Source organism: Scyliorhinus torazame, chromosome 2 (assembly GCF_047496885.1).
Source record: "Scyliorhinus torazame isolate Kashiwa2021f chromosome 2, sScyTor2.1, whole genome shotgun sequence".
In the NCBI taxonomy this organism is placed as follows: domain Eukaryota; kingdom Metazoa; phylum Chordata; class Chondrichthyes; order Carcharhiniformes; family Scyliorhinidae; genus Scyliorhinus; species Scyliorhinus torazame.
Window position 1 is genome coordinate 375,968,839 of NC_092708.1, and position 25,848 is coordinate 375,994,686.

Sequence of the window (25,848 nt, forward strand, 5' to 3'; positions counted from 1 at the left end):
CTCTGATCATCTTGTATGCCTCAATTAAGTCACCTCTTAACCTTCTTCTCTCTAACGAAAACAGCCTTAAGTCCCTCAGCCTTTCCTCATAAGATCTTCCCTCCATACCAGGCAACATTCTGGTAAATCTCCTCTGCACCCTTTCCAATGCTTCCACATCCTTCCTATAATGCGGCGACCAGAATTGCATGCAGTACTCCAAATGCGGCCGCACCAGAGTTTTGTACAGCTGCAACATGAGCTCATGGCTCCGAAACTCAATCCCTCTACCAATAAAAGCTAACACACCGTACGCCTTCTTAACAACCCTCTCAACCTGGGTGGCAACTTTCAGGGATCTATGTACATGGACACCGAGATCTCTCTGCTCATCCACACTGCCAAGAATCTTACCATTAGCCCAGGACTCAGTCTTCCTGTTATTCCTTCCAAAATGAATCACCTCACACTTTTCTGCATTAAACTCCATTTGCCACCTCCCAGCCCAGCGCTGCAGCTTATCTATGTCCCTCTGTAACTTGTAACATCCTTCCGCACTGTCCACAACTCCACTGACTTTAGTGTCATCTGCAAATTTACTCACCCATCCTTCTACGCCCTCCTCCAGGTCATTTATAAAAATGACAAACAGCAGTGGCCCCAAAACAGATCCTTGTGGTACACCACTAGTAACTGGACTCCAGTCTGAACATTTCCCATCAACCACCACCCTTTGTCTTCTTCCCGCTAGCCAATTTCTGATCCAAACTGCTAAATCACCCTGAATCCCATGCCTCCGTATTTTCTGCAGTAGCCTACCATGGGGAACCTTATCAAACGCTTTACTGAAGTCCATATACACCACATCAACTGCTTTACCCTCATCCACCTGTTTGGTCACCTTCTCAAAGAACTCTATAAGGTTTGTGAGGCACGACCTACCCTTCACAAAACCGTGTTGACTATCTCTAATCAAATTATTCCTTTCCAGATGAACATACATCCTATCTCTTATAAACCTTTCTAAGATTTTTCCCACAATAGAAGTAAGGCTCACTAGTCTATAGTTGCCGGGGTTATCTCTACTCCCCTTCTTGAACATTGGGACAACATTTGCTATCCTCCAGTCTTCTGGCACTATTCCTGTAGACAAAGATGACTTAAAGATCAAGGCCAAAGGCTCAGCAATCTCCTCCCTAGCTTCCCAGAGAATCCTAGGATAAATCCCATCCAGCCCAGGTGACTTATTTATTTTCACACTTTCCAGAATTGCTAACACCTCCTCCTTATGAACCTCAAGCCCTTCTAGTCTCGTAGCCTGAATCTCAGTATTCGCCTCGACAACATTGTCTTTTTCCTGTGTGAATACTGACGAAAAATATTCATTTAGCACCTCTCCTATCTCCTCGGACTCCAAGCACAACTTCCCACTACTGTCCTTGACTGGCCCTACTCTTACCCTAGTCATTCTTTTATTCCTGACATATCTATAGAAAGCTTTAGGGTTATCCTTGATCCTACCTGCCAAAAACTTCTCATGTCCCTCCTGGCTCTTCTTAGCTCTCTCTTTAGGTGCTTCCTAGCTAACTTGTAACTCTCGAGCGCCCTAACTGAACCTTCATGTCTCATCTTTACATAAGTCTCCTTCTTCCTCTTGACAAGTGTTTCGACTGCTTTAGTAATTCACGGTTCCCTCACTCGACCACTTCCTCCCTGCCTGACAGGTACATACTTATCAAGGACACGCAGTAGCTGTTCCTTGAACAAGCTCCACATTTCCATTGTGCCCATCCCCTGCAGTTTTCCTCTCCATCCGATGTATCCTAAGTCTTGCCTCATCGCATCATAATTGCCTTTCCCCCAGATGTAACTCTTGCCCTGCGGTATATACCTATCCCTTTCCATCACTAAAGTAAACGTAATCGAATTGTGGTCACTATCACCAAAGTGCTCACCTACCTCCAAATCTAACACCTGTCCTGGTTGATTACCCAGTACCAAATCCAATATGGCCTTGCCTCTCGTTGGCCTATCTACATACTATGTCAGGAAACCCTCCTGCACACATTGGACAAAAACGGACCCATCTAATGTATACGAACTATAGCGTTTCCAGTCAATATTTGGAAAGTTAAAGTCCCCCATAACAACTACCCTGTTGCTTTCGCTCCTATCCAGAATCATCTTTGCAATCCTCTCCTCTACATCTCTGGAACTTTTCGGAGGCCTATAGAAAACCCCTAACAGGGTGACCTCTCCTTTCCTGTTTCTAACCTCAGCCCATACAACCTCAGTAGACGAGTCCTCATCAAACGTCCTTTCTGCCACCGTAATACTGTCCTTGACTAACAATGCCACCCCTCCCCCTCTTTTACCACCTTCCCTGAGCTTACTGAAATATCTAAATCCTGGCACCTGCAACAACCATTCCTGTCCCTGCTCTATCCATGTCTCCAAAATGGCCACATCGAACTCCCAGGTACCAACCCATGCCGCAAGTTCACCCACCTTATTCCGGATGCTCCTGGCATTGAAGAAGACACACTTTAAACCACCTTCCTGCCTGCCGGTACACTCCTGCAACTTTAAAACCCGACTCATGACCTCACTACTCTCAAACCTCCTGTATACTGGAGCTACAATTCAGGTTCCCAAGCCCCTGCTGAACTAGTTTAAACCCTCCCGAAGAGCATTAGCAAATTTCCCCCCCAGAATATTGGTACCCCTCTGGTCCAGGTGCAGACCATCCCGTTTGTAGAGGTCCCACCGACCCCAGAATGAGCCCCAATTGTCCAGAAATCTGAAACCCTCCCTCCTGCACCATCCCTGTAGCCACGTGTTCAACTCCTCTCTCTCCCTATTCCTCGTCTCGCTATCACGTGGCACAGGTGACAACCCAGAGATAATAACTCTGTTTGTCCTAGACCTAAGTTTTCACCCTAGCTCCCTGAATTCCTGCCTTACATCCCCATCCCTTTTCCTACCTATGTCGTTGGTACCTATGTGGACCACGACTTGGGGCTGCTCCCCCTCCCCCTTAAGGATCCCGAAAAACACGATCCGAGACATCATGCACCCTGGCACCTGGGAGGCAACACACAACCGTGAGTCTCTCTCGTTCCCACAGAATCTCCTATCTATCCCCCTAACTATGGTGTCTCCAATGACTAATGCTCTACTCCTCTCCCCACTTCCCTTCTGAGCAACAGGGACAGACTCTGTGCCAGAGACCTGTACTGCATGGCTTAACCCTGGTATGTCGTCCCCCCCAACAGTATCCAAAGCGGTATACTTGTTACTAAGGGGAACGGCCACAGGGGATCCCTTCACTGACTGCTTCCTCCCAGCCCCTCTCACCGTCACCCATCTATCTTTACTCTTCGGAGTAACTACATCCCTGAAGCGTCTATCTATGACCAACTCTGCCTCCCGAATGATCCGAAGTTCATCCAACTCCAGCTCCAGTTCCCTAACGCGGTTTCTGAGGAGCTGGAGATGGGTGCACTTCCCACAGATGAAATCAGCAGGGACACTGACGGCGTCCCTCACCTCAAACATTCTGCAGGAGGAACATTGCACTACCTTCCCTGTCATCCCCTCTAGATAAAAAAAAGAAAGAGCTTACCTGTCATTCACTCCCCTTCTCAGCAAGCACTCACTCAGCAACCTCTGTGCCCCGCACGATAACACCTGAGGGGAAATAAATAAAAACTACTTACCAGTCACCAGCCAATCCCTTACCTGCAGGCTGTGATGTCATGGTTCAACTTTCCACTTCTACCTGCCCTCGAGCCTTCCTCTTGATCCTGGCAGCGGTTGTTGTTTTTTGGTTAGAGGAGGGGGCAGGGAGGGAAACACTGAAGAAGTGTTTCGGGTTTAAGTGTCACTTGACAAGAGCTCCTCCACAAACCACCTCCACGTTAGGGTGAGCACACGGACGTATGCAAATTCCCCCTGCAATGGCCAATCAGCAGCTCCGCTCTACTACCCTCTGCTGGCTGGGTTGGTAAAAGAGTTAACTCACACATCTCCTCTAAACCTTGCCCCTCGCACCTTAAACCTATGCCCCTAGTAATTGATTCTGCTACTCTGGGGAAAAGTCTCTGACTATCCACTCTCTCTATGCCCCTCATAATTTTGTAGACCTCTATCAGGTCGCCCCTCAACCTCCGTCGTTCCAGTAAGAACAAACCAAGTTTATTCAACCTCTCCTCATAGCTAATACCCTCTATACCAGGCAACATCCTGGTAAATCTCTTCTGCACTCTCTTTAAAGCCTCCACATCCTTCTGGTAGTGTGGCGACCAGGATTGAGCACTACACTCTGTGTGGTCTAACTAAGGTTCTATACAGCTGCAACATGACTTGCCAATTTTTATACTCAATGCCCCGGCAAATGAAGGTAAGCATGCCATATGCCTTCTTGACTACCTTCTCCACCTGTGTTGCCCCTTTCAGTGACCTGTGGACCTGTACACCAAGATCTCTCTGACTGTCAATACTCTTGAGGGTTCTGCCATTCACTGTATATTCCCTACCTGTGTTAGACCTTCCAAAATGCATTACCTCACATTTGTCCGGATTAAACTCCATCTGCCATCTCGTCGCCCAAGTCTCCAAACAATCTAAATCCTGCTGTATCCTCTGACGGTCCTCATCGCTATCCGCAATTCCACCAACCTTTGTGTCATCCGCAAACTTACTAATCAGACCAGTTACATTTTCATCCAAATCATTTATATATATTACAAACAGCAAAGGTCCCAGCACTGATCCCTGCGGAACACAACTAGTCACAGCCGTTCAGTCAGAAAAGCACCCTTCCATTGCTACTCTCTGCCTTCTATGACCGAGCCAGTTCTATATCCATCTTGCCAGCTCACCTCTGATCCCGTGTGACTTCACCTTTTGTACCAGTCTGCCATGAGGGACCTTGTCAAAGGCCTGACTGAAGTCCATATAGACAACATCCACTGCCCTACCTGCATCACTCATCTTTGTGACCTCCTCGAAAAACTCTATCAAAAGTTAATGAGACATGACCTCCCCTTGACAAAACCGTGCTGCCCCTCGCTAATATGACCACTTGCTTCCAAATGGGAGTAGATCCTGTCTCGAAGAATTCTCTCCAGTATTTTCCCTACCACTGACATAAGGATCACCGGCCTGTAGTTCCCTGGAATATCCTTGCTACACTTCTTAAACAAAGGAACAACATTGGCTATTCTCCAGTCCTACGGGACATCACCTGAAGACAGTGAGGATCCAAAGATTTCTGTCGAAGCCTCAGCAATTTCTTCTCCAGCCTCCTTCAGTATTCTGGGGTAGATCCCATCAGGCCCTGGGGACTTATCTACCTTCATATTTTTTAAGACGCCCAACACCTCGTCTTTTTGGATCTCAATGTGACCCAGGTTATCTACACACCCTTCTCCAGACTCAACATCCACCAATTCCTTCTCTTTGGTGAATACTGATGCAAAGTATTCATTTAGTACCTTGCCCATTTCCTCTGGCTCCACACATATATTCCCTCCCCTGTCCTTCAGTGGGCCAACCCTTTCCCTGACTACCCTCTTGCTTTTTATGTATTTTCCTTAACCATATTTGACAATGGCTTTTCGTGACCCCTTTTACCCCTCCTGACTCCTTGCTTAAGTTCCTTCCTACTTTCCTTATATTCCACACAGGCTGTGTCTGTTCCCAGCCTTCTAGCCCTGACAAATGCCTCCTTTTTCTTTTTGACGAGGCCGACAATATCTCCTTCTCCAAGGTTCCCGAAATTTGCCATATTTATCCTTCTTCCTCACAGGAACATGCCAGTCCTGAATTCCTTTCAACTGACATTTGAAAGCCTCCCACATGTCAGATTTTGATTTACCCTCAAACATCCACCCCCAATCTATGTTCTTCAGTTCCAGTCTAATATTGTTATAATTAGCCTTCCCCCAATTTAGCACACTCACCCTAGGACCACTCTTATCCTTTTCCACCAGCACTTTAAAACTTACTGAATTGTGGTCACTGTTCCAGAAATGCTCCCCAATTGAAACTTCTACCACCTGGCCAATACCAGGTCCAGTACAGCCCCTTCCCTAGTTGGACTATCTGCATATTGTTTAAGAAATCCTCCTGGATGCTCCTTACAAACTCTGCCCCCTCCAAGCCCCTTGCACTAAGTGAATCCCAGTCAATATTAGGGAAGTTAAAGTCTCCCATCACAACAACCCTGTTGCTTTTACTCCTTTCGAAAATCTGTCTACCTGTCTGCTCCTCTATCTCCCGCTGGCTGTTGGGAGGCCTGTAGTAAACCCCCAACATTGTAACTGCACCCTTCTTATTCTTGATCTCTACCATATAGCCTCACTGCCCTCTGAGGTGTCCTCCCGCAGTACAGCTGTGATATTCTCCCTAACCAGTAGCGCAACTCCTCCACCCCTTTTACATCTCCCTCTATGCTGCCTGAAACATCTAAATCCTGGAATGTTTAGTTGCCAAACCTTTCTTTCCCTCAACCAGGTCTCTGTAATGGCAACAACATCATTGTTCCAAGTACTAATCCAAGCTCTTAAGTTCATCTGCCTTACCTGTTGTACTTCTTGCATTGAAACGTGCGCACCAGGTCACCAGTCCCACTGTTTTCAGCAACACCTCCCTGTCTGCTCTTCCTCAGAGCCATAGTGGCCCTAATTCCTAGTTTTCCCTCAAATTTCTCACCTTCTGACCTATTGCTCCGGTACGCATTTATTCCGGTAAATTCCAGTCAATCCTATCTTAGGAGCCAAGTGTTTCTATAGTATTGACATTGTGCTTTAGAGTGAATTCTATAAAATATGCCACAGAAACTGTGAAGCAATGGTACACTGACCTCATAACCAAGAGAGATATAATCAAGAACCCAATAATGATGGTGTTTTAGTGTTGTATAATAAATTAATTACATTTCTGACTAAAGTAAGTAACTCTAATGTTGAATAAACTGTGTCAAAGAAAGATTACATTAAAATACTAGTTGCCCATAAATTGGGGATTGTCACCCAAGGAAGAGGATTAGGGTAAAGCAAATTACTGGAATCTGAAACAAAAACAGAAAACACTGGACAGTATCAGCAGGTGTGATAGCATCTGTGGAGAGAGAAGGGAGCTAACGTTTTGACTCTGGATGACTCTTTGTTAAAGCAAGGGAGAGGATTAAGATCATGATGAAAAATGGAATAAAATGGATCATTCAAAAATGGAAACATTTGAATTAAGCATTTTGGCAGGTGGAAGTAAACTGTAAAAACAAAAGCTCACCTGGTTGATGCACATGTGGCACCTGATGACACCGTTGAAGAAATGCTTTCGTAGATTGCTGATGCTTTTGTTGCTGGTGTGGTGAGTGCTGCGTGTAACTGACACGTCACCACAGGTTAAACACGCTGGAAGTCAAGGATGTTCAACTACACCTTGCGCCGTTTTTTTTTTTTTGGTTTTTATAAAAAATATTTTACTCAAATTTTCCGGCCAAACAAAACAATACAAAGGTTTTCCCTTTTTACAACAATAAAACAATATAAATAACAGTGACCGTTTTATCAAGTAAATAAATAATATATAAACTAAATGGCAACTGCCATAACAAAAATAATAACTCTCCAGAGATAAAATCAAACAATCCAATATACATAACCAAGTACAAATATCTATACAAAAACACCCCTGAGGACCCACCCAACCCCCAGCCTGGCTCGACCCGGACCCCCACCACCTTCGAAAGCACCTTTGCCACCCCCACCCAGAACCCCTGCAGTGCCGGGCATGACCAAAACATGTGGGTGTGGTTTGCTGGGCTTCTCGAGCATCTTCCACACCTATCCTCTACCCCGAAAAATTTACTGAGCCTTGCTCCGGTCATATGCGCCCTGTGCAAAACCTTGAATTGTATCAGGCTTAGCCTGGCGCACGAGGACGACGAGTTTACCCTACGTAGGGCATCAGCCCACAGCCCCTCCTCAATCTCTTCCCCCAGCTCTTCTTCCCATTATCCCTTCAGCTCATCCACCATGATCTCCCCTTCGTCCCTCATTTCCCTGTATATATCCGACACCCTACTATCCCCCACCCATGTCCCTGAGATCACTCTATCTTGAATCTCCTGCATCGGGAGCTGCGGGAATTCCCTCACCTGTTGCCTCGCAAAAGCTCTCAGTTGCATGTACCGAAATGCATTCCCTTGGGGCAACCCATATTTTTCCGTCAGCGCTCCCAGACTCGCAAACGTCCCGTCTACGAACAGATCTCTCAGTTGCACAACCCCAGCTCTCTGCCATGCTCCAAATCCCTCATCTATTCTCCCCGGGACAAACCTATGATTATTTCTTATCGGGGACCGCACCGAGGCTCCCATCCTTCCCCTATGCCGTCTCCACTGCCCCCAAATTTTCAGTGTTGCCACCACCACTGGACTTGTGGTGTATTTCTTCGGGGAGAACGGCAACGGCGCCGTCGCCAGTGCTTGTAGGCTGGTTCCTTTGCAGGACGCCATCTCCAATCTCTTCCACGCCGCTCCTTCCCCTTCTCCCATCCACTTACACACCATTGAGATATTGGCGGCCCAGTAGTATTCACTTAGGCTCGGTAGTGCCAGCCCCCCCCCCCCCATCCCTGCTACGCTGCAAGAACCCTCTCCTCACTCTCGGGGTCTTCCCGGCCCACACAAAACTCATGACACTTTTCTCGATTTTCTTGAAAAAAGCCTTTGCGACCAGCACTGAAACACAAAAAGGAATCTCGGGAGGACTACCATTTTGACCGCCTGCACCCTACCCACCAGTGACAGGGGCACCATGTCCCATCTCTTAAAATCCTCCTCCATCTGTTCCACCAATCGTGTTAAATTAAGTCTATGTAAGGTTCCCCAACTCCTGGCTATCTGAATCCCTAAGTACCGGAAATCTCTTGTCACCTTCCTCAGCGGTAAGTCATCTATTCCCCTGCTCTGCTCCCCCGGATGCACCACAAACAACTCACTCTTCCCCATATTCAATTTGTACCCCGAAAATTCCCCAAACTCCCTAAGTGTCTGCATTATCTCAGGCATCCCCTCCACTGGGTCCGCAACATACAGCAATAAATCATCTGCATACAATGACACCCGGTGTTCTTCTTCTCCCCTGAGTACTCCCCTCCACTTCCTGGAGCCCCACAGTGCTATGGCCAGGGGCTCAATCGCCAATGCAAACAGTAGCGGAGACAGGGGACACCCCTGCCTCGTCCCTCTATAAAGACGGAAGTAGTCAGACCTCTGCCTGTTCGTGACCACACTCGCCACCGGGGCCCTATACAGCAGCTGTACCCATCCAATAAACCTTTCTCCAAAACCAAATCTCCTCAGCACTTCCCACAGATAGTCCCACTCCACTCTGTCGAATGCTTTCTCAGCGTCCATCGCCACCACTATCTCCGCCTCCCCCTCTGGTGGGGGCATCATCATCACCCCTAGCAGCCTCCGTATGTTCGTGTTCAGCTGTCTCCCCTTAACGAACCCAGTTTGATCCTCATGGACCACCCCCGGGACACAGTCCTCTATCCTCGTCGCCATCACCTTGGCCAGGAGCTTAGCATCTACGTTTAAAAGGGAAATGGGCCTGTAGGACCCACACTGCAGCGGGTCTTTTTCCTTCTTCAAAAGGAGCGATATCGTCGCCTCCGACATAGTCGGGGGAAAAATCCCCCTTTCCCTGGCCTCATTAAAGGTTCCCGTCAAAAGCGGGGCCAGTAGGTCCATATATTTCCTATAAAATTCCACCGGGAATCCGTCCGGTCCCGGGGCCTTCCCCGCCTTCATGCTCCCAATCCCCTTTACCACCTCCTCCATCTCAATCTGTGCTCCCAGTCCCACTCTCTCCTGCTCCTCCACCTTCGGGAATTCCAGCTGATCCAGGAAACACATCATTCCCTCCTTCCCTTCCGAGGGCTGAGCCTTATATAACCTCTCATAGAATGCCTTGAACACCCCGTTCACTCTCTCCGCTCCCCGTTCCATCTCTCCCTCCTCATCTCTCACCCCACCTATCTCCCTCGCTGCTCCCCTCTTCCTCAATTGGTGGGCCAGTAGCCGACTCGCCTTCTCTCCATACTCATACTGTACACCCTGTGCCCTCCTCCACTGTGCCTCTGCCTTACCCGTGGTCAGCAGGTCAAATTCCACATGTAACCTTTGTCTTTCCCTGTACAGTCCCTTCTCCGGTGCCTCTGCATATTGCCTGTCCACCCTCAGAAGTTCTTTCAACAATCGCTCCCTTTCTTTACCCTCTTGCTTCCCTTTATGTGCCCTTATGGACCCCATCTGACCACCGCCTTCAACGCCTCCCAGACCACTCCCACCTGAACCTCTCCGTTGTCATTAAGCTCCAAGTACCTTTCGATACACCCCCTCACCCTTAGACATACCCCCTCATCCGCCAATAAGCCCATATCCATTCTCCAGAGTGGGTGCTGTTCTTTTTCCTCTCCTACCTCCAGGTCTACCCAATGTGGAGCGTGGTCCGAAATGGCTATGGCTGTATACTCCGTCCCTGTCACCTTCGGAATCAGTGCCCTTCCCAAGACAAAAAAGTCTATCCGTGAGTATACTTTGTGAACATGGGAGAAAAATGAGAACTCCTTACTCCTAGGCCTACTAAATCTCCAGGGATCTACTCCTCCCATCTGCTCCATTAAGTCCTTGAGCACCCTGGCCGCTGCCGGCCTCCTCCCGGTCCTGGACCTCGACCGGTCCAGCCCTGGATCAAGCACCGTATTGAAGTCTCCCCCCATTACCAACTTTCCCGCCTCCAGGTCCGGGATACGTCCCAACATACGCCTCATAAAATTTGCATCATCCCAGTTCGGGGCGTATACGTTCACCAGAACCACCGCCTCCCCTTACAATCTGCCACTCACCATCACATATCTACCCCCACTATCCGCCACTATGGTCTTTGCCTCAAACAGTACCCGTTTCCCCACTAAGATAGCCACCCCCTATTCTTCGCATCTAAACCCGAATGAAACACCTGCCCCACCCATCCTTCACGTAGTCTGACCTGGTCTACCAGTTTCAGGTGCGTCTCCTGCAACATAACCACATCTGCCCTTAATTTCTTTAGGTGTGCGAGTACCCGTGCCCTTTTAATAGGCCCGTTCAGCCCTCTCAAGTTCCACGTGATCAGCCGGGTTGGGGGGCTCTTTACCCCCCCCCCCCCCTTGTCGACTAGCCATCCCCTTTTTTAACCCAGCTCCTCACCCGGTTCCCACGTACCCGTATATCCCACCGACGGTGCCCTCCCGCCTCGACCACCCCATCCCATAACAGCTCCCCCTTCTCCTTAGCAGCAGCAACCCAGTTAACCCCCCCCTCTCTCCGCTAGATCCCCCTCTAGCGTAGTTGCACCCCCCATGTTGCTCCCAGAAGTCAGCGAACTCTGGCTGACCTCGGCTTCCCCCCTTGTCCTCGGCCCCCACTGTGCGAGGCCCCCTCCTTCCTGTGTCCCCGTTCCCGCCACAATTACCATAGCGCGGGAACAAAGCCTGCGTTTCCCACTTGGCCCCGCCCCTAATGGCGCATTTCCCTTCTCCTTCCCCTTTCCGTCCCACTGGTGCCCACAGTTCCTCATACTCCCCCCCCCGCAACATGGGGAAGAGAGAAAAGTTACAGGATCACAGAATTAACAAATTGAAAAATCCTCCCCCCCCCCCCCCCCCTCCCTTCCCCTTCCTCGCCCCACATAATCACCACACCACTTTGTCCCAGAAGCTCTTTCTCTCGCCAGACTATTCCAGCTTCTCGTCCACAATGAATGTCCACGCCTCTTCTGCCGTCTCAAAGTAGTGGTGCTTCCCTTGGTGTGTGACCCACAGACTCGCCGGTTGCAACATTCCAAATTGAACCTTTTTGTGAAGCACCGCCTTAGCCCGATTGAAACTTGCCCTCCTTCTCGCCACCTCCGCACTCATGGGGGCTCATTTCCAGCACTAAGTGCCGTTAAGTGCGATCTCATGAAACACCCCACCAATTGCACCCAAAATGACACTTAGAGGGACAGCACAGTAGCGCAGTGGTTAGCACTCATGCCTCACCGCACCGAGGTCCCAGGTTCGATCCTGGCTCTGGGTCACTGTCCATGTTGAGTTTGCACATTCTCCCCGTGTTTGTGTGGGTTTCGCCCCCACGACCCAAAAATGTGCAGGTAGATGGATTGGCCATGCTAAATTGCCCCTTAATTGGAAAAAATGAATTGGGTATTCTATTTATTTTAAGAAATGACACTTAGAAACGTTTCTGTTAAATCGCACCATCAGACTTTGTCTACTTTAAATAGAGCATTATTTGCCCAAAACAACAACATATGGGTTTGGGCCTGGGATCATAGCATAACAAATAGCCGTCCCGTTCTACACCAATACGCCCACTCAATTTTTTTTCTGTTAAGTAAATAGACAGGGTGCATAATTAGTGGCAAAGTTGAATTTTATCTTTCTCGTGTTGAGAAATTAAAAAACAGGTCAATAGTTCAATAATTATTGGGAAATATTGAATAAAGTAGATTTTACTCAAATTTAAACAACAAACTATTAAATACTTATAAATAAGCTAGAACGACCAAGTGTCCTATTTTATTTCAAATTAAATTAAGAAGCAAGCCAGCATCATCAACCACGTAAGTAGGGCAATCCCTTTGAAATTAAAGAATTCTGATAAAAAGTGAAGATCCAGTGAACTGGGAAGAATCACAATCAATTAAAAATTAATTCAAAAATGTCAGTATTTAGAGGAAGGAGAATCCCAAGAATTAAGTGCTAAACAGGAAATGTTTGGGAATTAATTTTGCTTTTGGCAAAATTAGGCATTAAAATGAATCATTTTGAGTTCATTATTGCTGTTGGATTCGTTATTTATTGTAATGTTTCAGCGAAGCTTTTAGTTTGATTTTAATTTGGGAAGGAAAATCCTATCAAGTGAATCTGAAATGTTTTGTTCGATTTTTAAGGTTTCCATCTCGGGTCAATGAAAATTAACAAACCTCAAAGGAGCTATCGATTGGTTCTCAAAATATATCTTTGATCATATATCCAATATTTTTGAATCACCTATCTTTCACCCTGTATTTTCTTGTGGTTATTACTTGTTACACTGTTTTCAGTTGAAAGATTTGATCGGTCTCAGCAGAAAACTTCTGAAAAGCTATCTTCAATATAAACTTATACTGTGAAACAGAAATATTACTTGCATTGGTGTGCAGGCTATTTGTTTTTCCTTATCCTAAGATGAAGAATTGGACAACAGCAAGTGGCTAGATTAAATAGCCTACCCAAAAAGTGACAAATGGTGATGAAAAATACTAATACTAGATTTGGATGGTTAAATAACCCAGTTCAATTTAATTTGATTTGGGGTCAGTTTTTACTTGTATTTCTGTGACTGAGCTCTCACTGTCTGTATCATACTTTCTGCAGTGTATTCTCTACTCCGTAGATATTAATGAATGCTTGGCCAGAGACATCTGTGGTCCGAATGGAGAATGCATAAACAATGAAGCAGGCTCTTATTACTGTCTTTGTGCTCAGGGCTATACCACTACTGCTGATGGAACAGGCTGTGAAGGTAAGATACTTAGATATATTTAAGTATCTGCGGTCAAAATGCCTAACACTTTGTATGGTGGTTTATGTAACATATAATACAATTCATAAACTGGACTTGGCTGCAAGTAAAACTTATTTTATTTTGGCCATTGTGCCAACAGTAAAGATGGCATTGCTCTTTGGCATTTGAACAAAAAGGGTGATGACATGTTTTTGATTTCAATAAAAATGAAAACTCAGCTACAGTGATGTAAAACAGGCTGCCGATTTGATATCACTAGTTTATCCTACCATTGAAATCCAGGCCGCAATTTTCTGGCTCCACTTCAGTGAGTTCTCTTGCGGATGCGGCGAGCCATTCATGTTGACATCGATGGGAACAGAAGATTCCACCAGCGTTCCAGAATCTGTTTTATCCCTGGTATCTCTTCTGATTTAGAGTTCAGATGACAGGCTCAATCAGAAATCTCTAGCCTTTGGTGATGACAGATAAATTGTCATAAATTAGACAATTTGTGACTACAAAATAAAAAAATTGGGGTTTACTTCCCCGTCTTTCATAGTTCTTGATAAACTTCTTTTTCCTGCTTGTGTTTCTTTTGCTTTCCTAGGTTTTAGGTTTTGTGCCATCTTCCTTTACTCTGGTTTTTCTCCTTCACCTGCATGCAGATGTCACTTATGCCTGTGTTTATGCCTAACGCCTTTTGGCTCCTTGCACTGCATTCACTGCCGTGCGGTTTTACAGTTAGCCCATATACTAGAACAGTATTAGAGGTTGAATACAAATATAGCAGTCAAAGGAAATGAAATGTTGAACACCTTGTAAACCCTGAAAGGAAATACATGCTCAAGTTGCAATTTGTAAAAATATCTGGGAATGCATATCGGTAATACAAAAATGTTTCGAATCGTAATTTCAAGATATATATGAGAACAGCAGATACACACAAATGGCCATGTCGGTTGCACTGCAAAGTTTGCTCTGTAACTTTCATGAGGTCATTCATTTAGTGTCGTGTAATTTAAGAAGTGAGCAGATTGCCAGAGACGCCTTGAAAAATCAATGCTAGATGTTTCTCTGGCCAAATTTTGTGTGCTCAGTGTACTGTCAAATAACCAAATTGTGATACTTTAGATATGTTTTTGCAACCAGAGATTCTTCCGCCTCAAGCCATGTCACATTTCACGATTTTTGGGGCATTTTTGTCGATGGAAATTATCTTGGCTACGGGTTATTTTAAAATTTGCATTGAGTTACAGCTTGCTTTAAGGGCATAGTTCCTCAGGAAAACCTCGTACTGGGTTGTGAATCTAAATTCAGATGAAAAATTTCTAATAAGCTAATTGGAAGTTATTTTTTGCCAGAGGTTTAACCATAAACAATTTGATGGTTTGTCTCAATAAGTGATAAATAATTTACACTCTCTTAACTATTTGTTGGACAGCGACTTCTGGTGGCGGCCAGGGTGTGGCCGGTTGCACACTCCTGCGTGGAGGTGGAGGTTTTGAAACTTTCTGCCCATTTGATGGGTGACTTTTGGTGATGAATCATGAGGAAAGAGGAGGGTGGTGTATTCTCACCTGGTGTGTGATGACGACGGGCTACCAGACCCTAATTAAAGTGGGTAAGAGCACTCGTCCAGGATTGGAGGACCCTCGTGGTTCAGCAGCAGTGGGAAAGATGGCAGAGGGGGATGGGTTGTCATCGATGGCCAATTTGCAGATGGAGCAGCTTAATGAATTTAATCAAGGGGAATTTAGACAATAGCGCAAGGAGATGCAGGTGGATTGGTCGGTGGTGATTGAGGGTGCGGTGGCATCTCTTCGCGGGTCGCTGGAGCGCGTAGAGAAGCGGCTGGATGTGCATGGGGCAACGATCAAGCAGGTGGAGAAGACGGTTATGGATCAGAGCGACCGAATCGTCTCATTGGGGGCCGAGGTGGCGATGATGGGGAAGATGTGCAAGGTGCTGCGGGCGAGGGTCGACGACCAGGAAAATCTGTCAAGGCGGCAGAACCTGCATATTCAGAGACTGACAGAGGGAGTGGAAGGAACGAGTGCTACCAGTTACATGTCGAAGATGTTTGGGAAGCTGGTAGATGTGAAGGTCTTTGAGAGGGCCCCTGAGTGGATCGGGCCATGGTCGTCGAGACAACAACTGAAGGTAGGGAGCCACCCCGGGCTGTGATTGTGTGATCGCACAAATTCCAGGATAAGGAGAAGATCCTGAGGTGGGAAAAGGACTGTACCTGGGAGGGGAATCGGGTAAAGTTATACCAGGACATTGGGGCTGAACTGGCCAAGAGGCAGGTGCCTTTCAACAGGGCTAAGGCAGCGCTCTTTTGAAACAAAGTCGGTTTGGGGTGCTGTATGCTGCCAAGTTGTGGGTGCAGTTCCAGGGGAAGAAGCATTATTTTCAGACAACAAAAGAGGCAAATGGCTTTGTCTGGGACCATGGGTTGGGGGGGAGAGTCAGGGATGGGTTGAGTTGTGTTTAAGGTTTTGTCGGAGACACTGGGATTTGGGGTTACAACATTCCTCCTGGTGGCAATATACAGTGCGTCAGAAATGCTGGAGCGGTGGGGGGAGTGCGCAATGTGGTGGCCTTTGCCTCCTTGATTGCCCTGTGGAAGTTACTACAGAATTGGCAGTCAGCAGCACTGCCAGGGGAGGCGGCGTGGATGGGAGATGTACAGGAATTTCTGAACCTGGAGAAGATTACGTTTACCCTAAAGGGGTCGGAGGAAGGGATTTGCGCGAGATGGTATCCGTTCTTATCCATGTTTAAGGAATTGTTTGTCACCAGGGGGAAGGGGGATATAAAGGGGAGACATTTGTACAAACTGTATATTAATTGTATGTGTGGATGCTCTCTGTAATAATAACAATTGGTTTGAGTTTGGAATAAAATACATTTTTTTTAAAAACTATTTGGTGGAAAGCAAAATTGAATTGGGATGAATTGGAAAACACATTTACCCTCCTGCTCAGGATAGAATAGCTTACTTCTGCTTCAGCTTTTGTTGTATCAGCATCACAGTCTAATATCTTTATTTCACTATCATTTATATCGGTAGCTCTAGCTAAACCAGGCATGGTCAACTGAGGTGGTAGCCCTGATAATTGAAACATACTTCAAAATGCACTCACAAAATACTCACAACCTGTGGTTGAATGGCAATTGAATAGCCTGGAAAAAGCACAATCTTAAACACCTTAAAAGGGCAGTCTGGACTTTGGAAATAGGACCGCAAAATTAATCAGGAAGCAAAGTCCACTGTGTCTGCAGGAGAGAGAGTAGAGGATTTATTCCATTTAAGTTAAAGAAGACAACCCACTAAATTGGGATGGTATTGCACATTTCTTTACTTTGTATAATTTCCACAAGCATATGTTCTACCAGCTAATTTATGAAACTCTAACTATTATTCTGTGAATTAAAGCATTTAGGACTTGAACCAAATGTGTTAACTTGATCTACAATTGGAAAGACTATCCATCCAGATTGCAAGCAAGTTCCTTTGTTACTCTCCCAGGCCTTGTAACAAACATTAAGGGCAGGATGGTAGCACAAGTGGCTAGCACTGTGACTTCACAGCGCCAGGGTCCCAGGTTCGATTCCCCGTTGGGTCACTGTGTGGAGTCTGCACGTTCTCCCCGTGTCAACGTGGGTTTCCTCCGGGTGCTCCGGTTTCCACCCACAGTCCAAAGGCGTGCAGGTTAGGTGGATTGGCCATGATAAATTGCCCATAGTGACCAAAAAAGGTTAGGAGGGGTATTGGGTTACGGGGATAGGGTGGAAGTGAGGGCTTAAGTGGGTCGGTGCAGACTTGATGGGCCGAATGGCATCCTTCTGCACTGAATGTTCTATTTTCATTGTGCGCCAAACCCATTAAAGTAACACTTTAAACCAATTCCAGGGCTGACAGCTATATATTTATAACAATGATTATCAATGAATTTAGCCATGGATATTTAGCAAGTAAGACTCTTTAGTTTGCCATACATGGATTGATCGATTTATCTCTTTTCAATTGTAACATTTATTTGCTTTAGAACTTTACTCGCAGCTAATTGTTTCCTGCTATATAATTGCTTTGTGTTGGACAATGTGTAAGTCAATTTGTAATCTTAATCTTTGGATATAATTCTCTCCTATGTGTGCTTTTCATTTTTAATTCTATATTATTCAGCTGATTAGCTAACTTCCAGATATAGGGGCAAGGAATGAAGTTGAAATTAAGAATTTTCTTTGTATTGATGTTTGTCTGCAATTACCTTTTTCAGACAGTAACTAAAATATTTCAGTTTAAATCTTTCTCCACTCTGGTTTTGCCATTTCATTGTGTTTCTGGTTTTTCTTTTATGAATTTACATGTTGCCTTATTCCATTTTTGGTTTTATCTCTGCCACTGTCTTCCTGACTTCTTTTGAGTAGATGGTTCACTTGGACGAATATGGATTTTAAAAAATTCATTTAGGGGATGTGGGTGTTGCTGGCTGGGCCACCATTAATTGCCCATCCCTAGTTGCCCTTGAGAAGATGGTGGCGAGTTGCCTTGTTGAACCATCCCTGAGGCGTAGGTACACCCACAGTGCTGTTAGGGAGGGAATTCCAGGATTTTGACCCAGTAACAGTAAAGGAACAGGGATATATTGCCAAGTCAAGGTGGTGAGTGACTTAGAGGGGACCCTCCAGGTGGTGGTGTTTCCAGGTATCTGCTACCCTTGTCCATCTAGATGGTAGTGTTGGTGGGTTTGGAAGATGCTTCCTAAGGAATCTTGATGAGTTCCTGCCGTGCATCTTGTAGATGGTATACACTGCTGTAATTGTTTGTCAGTGGTGGAGGGATTGAATATTTGTATAAGAGGTAGTAATCAAGCTGGTGGCTTTGTCCTGGATGGTGTTGAACTTCTTGAGTGTTGTTGGAGCTACATTCATCCAGGCAAGTAGAGAGAATTCCATTACACTCCTGCCTTATGCCTTGGAGATGGTGGACAGGCTTTGGGGTGTCAGGAGGTGAGTTTTCTGCAGCAGGATTCCTTACCTTTGACCCGCTCTTGTAGCCATCATATTCATATGGTTAATGATTAATAAAGGAGATCCAGCATAGATTTTATGGGTAGAGGTATTTAAAATCATGAAGGACTTGATGGACTAAATAATGTGAAACTGTATAGTTCAATAATTTAAGTATATTGGCAAAAAAAACAGCAATAATTTGAAGAAAAAAGTTTTTACAGAACAAATGATTAGGATTTGGAATGAAGTGGCTCTTATGGTAATTCATGCAAATTCAATAGTAGCGTTAAAAAAGAGAATTTGGTAAATTCTTGAAGGAGAAAGCATTGCAAGGATGAGAGAAAAGAGCTGACCTATGGGATTAATTGGATTGCTCTTCAAAGTACATTTGATGAGCCAAGTTGCTGCCTCCTGTGCTGCCCTGTTCTTTGATTTTAAATGGAAAATATAGAGTACATAGAATATGCTTCTTGCATACATTTTAAAAATAATTTGAATAATTATGCCTGCGTACGATTTACTTAATTTGACCTCATTGCCTCCAGAAGGACCATCCTAAAATGTAAATGGAGAAATGTTATACGCTTCAAGTTTAGTTTATCATTGCGGATTCCGCTTGAATTACAGGCAGTCCTCCGACCTAAGACACGATTGGTTTCTGAAAACTGTGTTGTAAGTTGAAAAGTCAAAAGTCGAAACCGATCTTCCCATAGGAGCAATTATATAAATTGGGCATTGGTTGCTGAACCAAGGCCAGAAATCACTCATGGGGCACCTAGTAGTGTTAAATGCTCTCGACTTTTGCCATGTCAAGTTACTGAGGTGACTGTTGATGCCTGCACGCCTCAGCACAACTTCCTCAGTTAGTGTGGGGGATGTAATGAAGCCATCGATCACTGTCAGTTGCCTGTTAAATCTTGAATGTCTGCGAGTCTGAGCACATAAATACAACATAAGCATATAAATGCATTAAAATCACGATGGTTGGGCCAAGAAATTTAACAGGATAAAACACTCATTACCAACCTAATGAAAACAGTTCAACCTGTCCAGTCATAGATTTGGCCAGTGCAGAACATCAATGCACACATGAGCGTGCTGGGTGTAGGTTCTAAATGTCTAAACCAACATTGTAAAATTGAAATAGAATGTCAATTTATAAATGTTGTAAGTGCTGTTCATAGTAACTCAAATGTTGTAAAGTCAAGGATCGCATGTATTCTTTTTGTCTCAAATGTGAAATCCCATTAATGATATGGAACAGTGCTTCAATTCCTGAATGTTCCTTTCTAATTTATAATCCAACTTTTATCCAACTTGAAAATCATAGCACAGAATAGTTTTTTTGTTCGACTGCGAATGCACTACAAGGAAAAGAGGCTAACTTATACTCGGTCTTAGTGGAGACTTCCAGTTGCTGTGAGGTCATGCAACTCAGAGAGAACATTGACCATGACCATATTAAAATTTGAAACTGAAAATTTCCTTTGGGTGCCTTTTTGAGTGATACTCCTGCTGTATACATTTGTCCAGGCGAGGTCTCACAAAAATGTACCTGATTAAACCTTGTTACGATGTTCATGGAAGAAAATATGTTTGATGATCAATTCCCAGTATTAACATATTATTTAAATATCATCCATTGTTAATTCTGGCAGAAAATGCAGGAAGTGACAATGGATGCTGGAGTTCCTGAAGAATGAAAATAAATACTCGTATTTGCCATCCAAAATTGAACAGCAACTGGATGGAAATACCAATCCCGAGAATTAATTCTAAAAATGAAAAAATGGACAGGCCAAAAAATGCAAAAAAATCCTATACTTTTTATCTCCCATTGTATCAATCACAGATAAATCCACCTCTGATAACATTCCTGTATCACTTTCCATCCATATCCTCTTCTGAGCCTCAACCCTACTTCTTTCTGTGTCTACCCCTAGAAAAATCTATGCTCGAATTGATTTACAACTGCACTTTCAAAATCCCAACTCTCTAACCTTTGACTCTCCATTCGCCCTAACATTTCTACAATTGATTTTCTCGCGTCTCACGTCTAGTCTTCAATCAAATTATTAATCATGCGCTAACCATTCTCCCTGGTATGACCATCATCTCTGCATCCTTAATTCCAAAGGGCGGAGATATGAAATGATATGGCAGACAATTGGTTTGGGCCATTCACCGTCAGATTAAAAGCACTCTTGGTGCCCTGCTCCCGTCTGCTAAAACTGATCACTAATCCAGGATTATCCCCAGCTTCTTATGTCTGTTGAAAATTGCCTGCATAAACCCCACTCTCCTGTCCCTTCCATCTCCACCTTCCACAATAAGTGCGAGGAGCTCAAAGACTCTTCTGTCACTAAAATGAGACCATCCAAGCAGCTGCCTCTGCCAAATCCCTTCTTTCCACTAAACCACTGGAATAAACTTCCTGTAAAGTTCCCTCTTGCCCTAGCACTGAACTCACACTTTTCTCTAATTTATTTTCTATATCCTCCCTCATGCCCTCTGAGTTCATTTCCTCTTGTTCCCTCCACTCTACTCTGACAAATCTTCCCCTCCTGGTCATTTTGTTAGCTGATACTATTGATAACTCTCACTCTTTAGGCATTGTCCCTTCTCCTTTAAATCTGCTTCCATTACCCATCTCCTCACAAAATCACCCTTTGATGCCAACTTCCTTGAAAACTACCACCCCATCTCCAGTACTCTTCTGCACCAAAGTCCTTGAACGTGTGACGCCTGTCAAATTCATGCCCTTAGAAATTGCGTTTGACTAATTCAATAGAGTTTAGACATAGACATAGAACATACAGTGCAGAAGGAGGCCATTCGGCCCATCGAGTCTGCACCGACACACTTAAACCCTCACTTCCACCCTATCCCCTTAACCCAATAACCCCTCCTAACCAAAGGGCAATTTTAGCATGTCCAATCCACCTAACCTGCATGTCTTTGGAATGTGGGAGGAAACCGGAGCACCCAGAGGAAACCCACGCAGACACGGGGAGAACGTGCAGACTCCGCACAGACAGTGACCCACCGGGGAATCAAACCTGGGACCCTGGTGCTGTGATGCCACAGTGCTAGCCACGTGTGCTACCATGCTGCCCTTGTTCTCTGAGGAGGTAACAAACAAGGTGGATAAAGAGAAACTTGTGATGTGGTGTACTTGGATTTCCAAAAGGCATTTGATAAGGTGCCATATCAAAGATCACTACAGAAAATAAAAGCTCATGGTGTAGGGGGTAACATATTTGTATGGATAGAGCATGGGTTAGCTCACAGGAAGCAGAGAGTCAAGATAAATGGGTTATTTTACAGTTGGCAAGCTATAACAACTGGAGTTCCACAAAGAGCAGAGCTGGGGCCTCAAATGAGTAGGATATGCTACTGTCATTTCTGGTGCCAAGGTTAATGCCAGGCAGACGTTTTGACCTTTCTGTAGATATTTGTTACACCCGAATGGTGTAACAGGCCATTTCAGAAGACATTTAAGCGTCAACAATATTGTAAGGGTCTGGAGTCACAAGCCAGAGCAGTTAAGACAGCCGATTTCCTTTGCTAAAGGACATAGTTAACCCAGTGGGTTTTTGTGACTACCCAACAGTTTCATGAGACTAGCTTTTGAGGCACGATTTGACACTCAAAAAAAAAGAGTCTCGTTTTGGGCATGTATAGTGGGGTGGTGGCAAGAATGACCCCGCTATCTAATGGGACTCTACAGTTTTTTGGGGGCCTTAACTGGGAGCACCCCGCTGAGACTGCACTTACCTCATTTCCTGCAATGAGTGCAGGAAGATGACTCACGGATTGGAGCACCATTTTTAAATGCTGCCCCCAATCCTTTGCCCCCCGCTTCTGCTCCTCCACCGTAGACTCTTGAACCCTTCACTGCCCCAACCTACTTCTTAGGGGGTCCTCGATCCCTCCACCTCTCAAGGGCAGGGCACCCCCGACCCAATCCCTAGCATGGGCAACCTGGCACCCAGGCACCTTGGCACTGCCAACCTGGCAATGCCCCTGCCAGTCTGGCAGTGCCAGATGCCAGTGTCAAGGTGCCAGGCTGGTGGTGCCCAGGTGAGAGCAGGAGTGCCAGGATACCACCCTGCCCAGAGCCCAGCCACCATGCGGCCTCCAATGGCCTGGGGATCCCCCAGGTGCCATCACGCCTGGTCCATGTTTTGTGGACCAGTGCTAAATGGCGCCATGGCGAGGCCATTAGTTCCCACACCTTGGGAGAATCCAACGTAGACATAATTAAATGAACCTAATGGCTCACTTAAATATGTTAATCTGGATCTCGCCCTCACTAGGCGAGATCCAGATCGCAACGTCTCGCGAGATCTCATTAGATTTCGCGAGGCGTTCCGAGCATTGCAAATCTCATGACGAGTAATGTTGACTTATCATTTAATTGAAAATTCCACCTGTTGCTGTGGTGGGGTTTGAACCTGTGTCCTTGGAGCATTAGTCTATGCCTCTGGAGTTATTTACCTAGTAACACTACCATGACACCTTAATCCCTGGTTCCTATCATACATTTTGAACCGAGTGCAATATTGGTCACTGCCCGGTGCAACTAAATATAAAGTGGCTTAACCAGCAGCCTTTAAAGGGAGGGTGCTTGGAAAATATTTGCTCAGTTTTTAACTGATTTTTTGGGGACTAGGGCAAATGTGAATGAATCTCCTCCCCCTACAAAAAACATTATGGTTTCTACTTGTCCTTCTGTGTTTCTACTGACGGGTCTTAACCGAGGAATGAACAGACTTCTGCGCACCCCATCCCCAAAATCAACAGGTTGCCTGTCAGTGCTTCCCCAGAACTGGTAGCTGAACAGTTTTTTATAATGAGATTCTGTCACCAAATTCAGTTAGGCTTTCCACAGTCAACACTGAGTGCAAGTGACCTGTCCACCACCACCACTCTGATGTCTGCCTCAATTGAAAATCACCATCTAAATGTCTGTCTCGTTGCTTTTCTTTGCTTTCCTCATTAGGTTTGAATGTTATCTCTGTCCTTCAATGATCAGACATGGATATTGGCAAAAACATAGTTCAAACATGACCTCCTCTGACTTATTCTCTGGTTTTGACATTAGGCCAATATTATTCTGGCTTTGTTGATTACTGTTCTGCATTAATTAGAATTGTTCGACTTGGTTCATGGTCTGATTGGTTGCACACGAGGTGGCTCCTGCTTGGAGGTGTCAGTTTTGGTCCTTTTTACATGATTAATGGGTGATTTTTATGGATAAATTGTGGAGACTCGAAGGTGATTGTTTCTCCCCAAGATTGGAATGTCTACGGGGTATCAAACCTGGTTCAAGTTGGTGAGAACCCTGGCCGAAGAGTTTGAGGAGATTTGTGGTGCAGCACAAGATGGCGGAGAGGACGGGTCATCGTCGTCGATGGTTAAACTGCCGATAGAGCAATAGCTGAGCTTTATTAAGGAGGAATTTTGGCAGCAACGATAGGAGTTGCAGGGAAACTGGTCAAGCGCGATTAAGGGTGCTGTAGGACCTCTTGGATCGGGTGGGAAGTGCTTGGAGGTGCAAGGAGCGACGATCCAGGAGGTGGAAAAGGTGGTGGCTGACCAAAGTGACCGAATTGTGTAGTTGGAGTCAGAGCTGGCAATCCTGGGGGATGTCAGTGAGGTACTGCGTGTGAGGGTGGATGACCATGAGAATTGTCCCGGCGGCAAAATCTTCATATTGTGGGCCTGCCGGAGGGCATGGATGGAACAAGTGTCACGGGCTACGTCGTGACGTTTTTGCCAAGTTGGTACAAGATAGTGTCTTCGACGAGGCCCGGGAGGTGGACCATGCCCACAGGTCGTTGAGGCAGAAGCGAGGGCTGGGGATCCGCTGCAGGGGGTGATTGTGGGTATGCACAAGTTTCAGAACAAAGAAAAGATCTTGAGATGGGCCAAGGCGAGTTTGGGCTGCAGCTGGGAAAGCAGTCGGATTTGGATCTAACAGGACTTCAGTGCCGACTTGGCCAAGAGATGGGCGGGGTTTAATAAAGCTAAGGCAGCGCATTTTCAGTGCAAGGTTCGGTTTGCGGTGCCATACTCGGCCAAACGTTGGCTAACTTTTGAGGGCCAGAAATATTAATTTTCGACTTCCTTAAGGAGCACGGTTTGGGTTATGGGTACGGGACATTGAGGGAGATGATAAAAGGGTGGATCAAGGAGGGGATGTGGCATGCAAGCAGAACTCGGGGGATGGGGAGTTTGGAAGGCGTACATGGGGCCCTTTCTCTGAGCCTCCAAGTGGGAGTCACCATGCTATCTGGAGATACTAGTGAATGGAAGCAGAGTGGGGATGGGGGCTGCTGGGCTTAGCCTGAGTGGTGGGAGGGGGAAGGGGAGGAGTAGTGGGGCCGGCAGGTGGGGATGATTTGGCAACGCATTTGGTATATTGGTTGAGTTTGGATGAAGACAAAGGAGGCGGCAATTTTGGGTGGGGGCAGTTTCGTGAGGGGATGGAGGTTTGGGCAGGTCCGAGCTTGATGGGGATGGTGGGTTTTGGTAGAGGGGAGGGACAGAAGCCCCTGGTGAGCGTTGTAACATGGAATGTGCATGGGTTAAATGGTACGATTAATAGGTCCCGGGTGTCCATGCGCCTAAAGAGTTTGAAGGTGGAGATTTTCCTCAAGGAGACACATTATGGCTAGGGGAAGGTTGGGTGGGGCAAGCATTCAATTCAGGGTTTGGTTAAAAGTCGAGAGTGGTCATGATTTTGTTTCGCAAGAAGACTGTATTTGTGGTGGCCAGGAGGTACGGGACCTGGGGGATAGGTTTGTGATAGTGAGTGGGGTATTAGCGGGGACATCGGTGGTGCTGATGAATGTGTATGCACCTAATTGGGACAACATGGACTTTAAGAAATTGTTAGGATCTATCCCGGATTTGAATTCACACCAGTTGATTATGGGTGGGGACTTTAATTGTGTAGTGGTGCCACGGATGGATAGATCGAGTCCCAAATCAATGGCTAGTTCGGGGATGGCGAGGGAATTGTGCATGTTCATGGACCAGATGGGGGTGTGGACCCTGAAGTGATATGCATAAGCAAGAGTATGTGTAAATATATATAGCCTTCGACCAGTAGGTGTCAGGCAAGTAATAGCACGTGGCACTTTAACCTGGGGGGTGTCTGGAGAATGATTTGTCATGGTTAGTCGTGCTTGTTTAAGTTCCAGTTTGATAGCACTAGCTTCCTCCCCACA

General features: G+C 45.8%; 1 protein-coding gene across 1 annotated transcript in view; it reads left to right on the forward strand.

Moving 5' to 3' along the window:
- The window catches only part of LOC140404691 (latent-transforming growth factor beta-binding protein 2-like), a 685,726-nt gene that overhangs the window by 527,718 nt on the left and 132,160 nt on the right, over window positions 1-25,848 (forward strand). Inside the window, exon 24 of the mRNA XM_072493356.1 lies at window positions 13,478-13,606. Within this exon, the coding sequence (XP_072349457.1) occupies window positions 13,478-13,606 (129 nt within the window). The remainder of the gene's footprint in view (window positions 1-13,477; window positions 13,607-25,848) is intronic.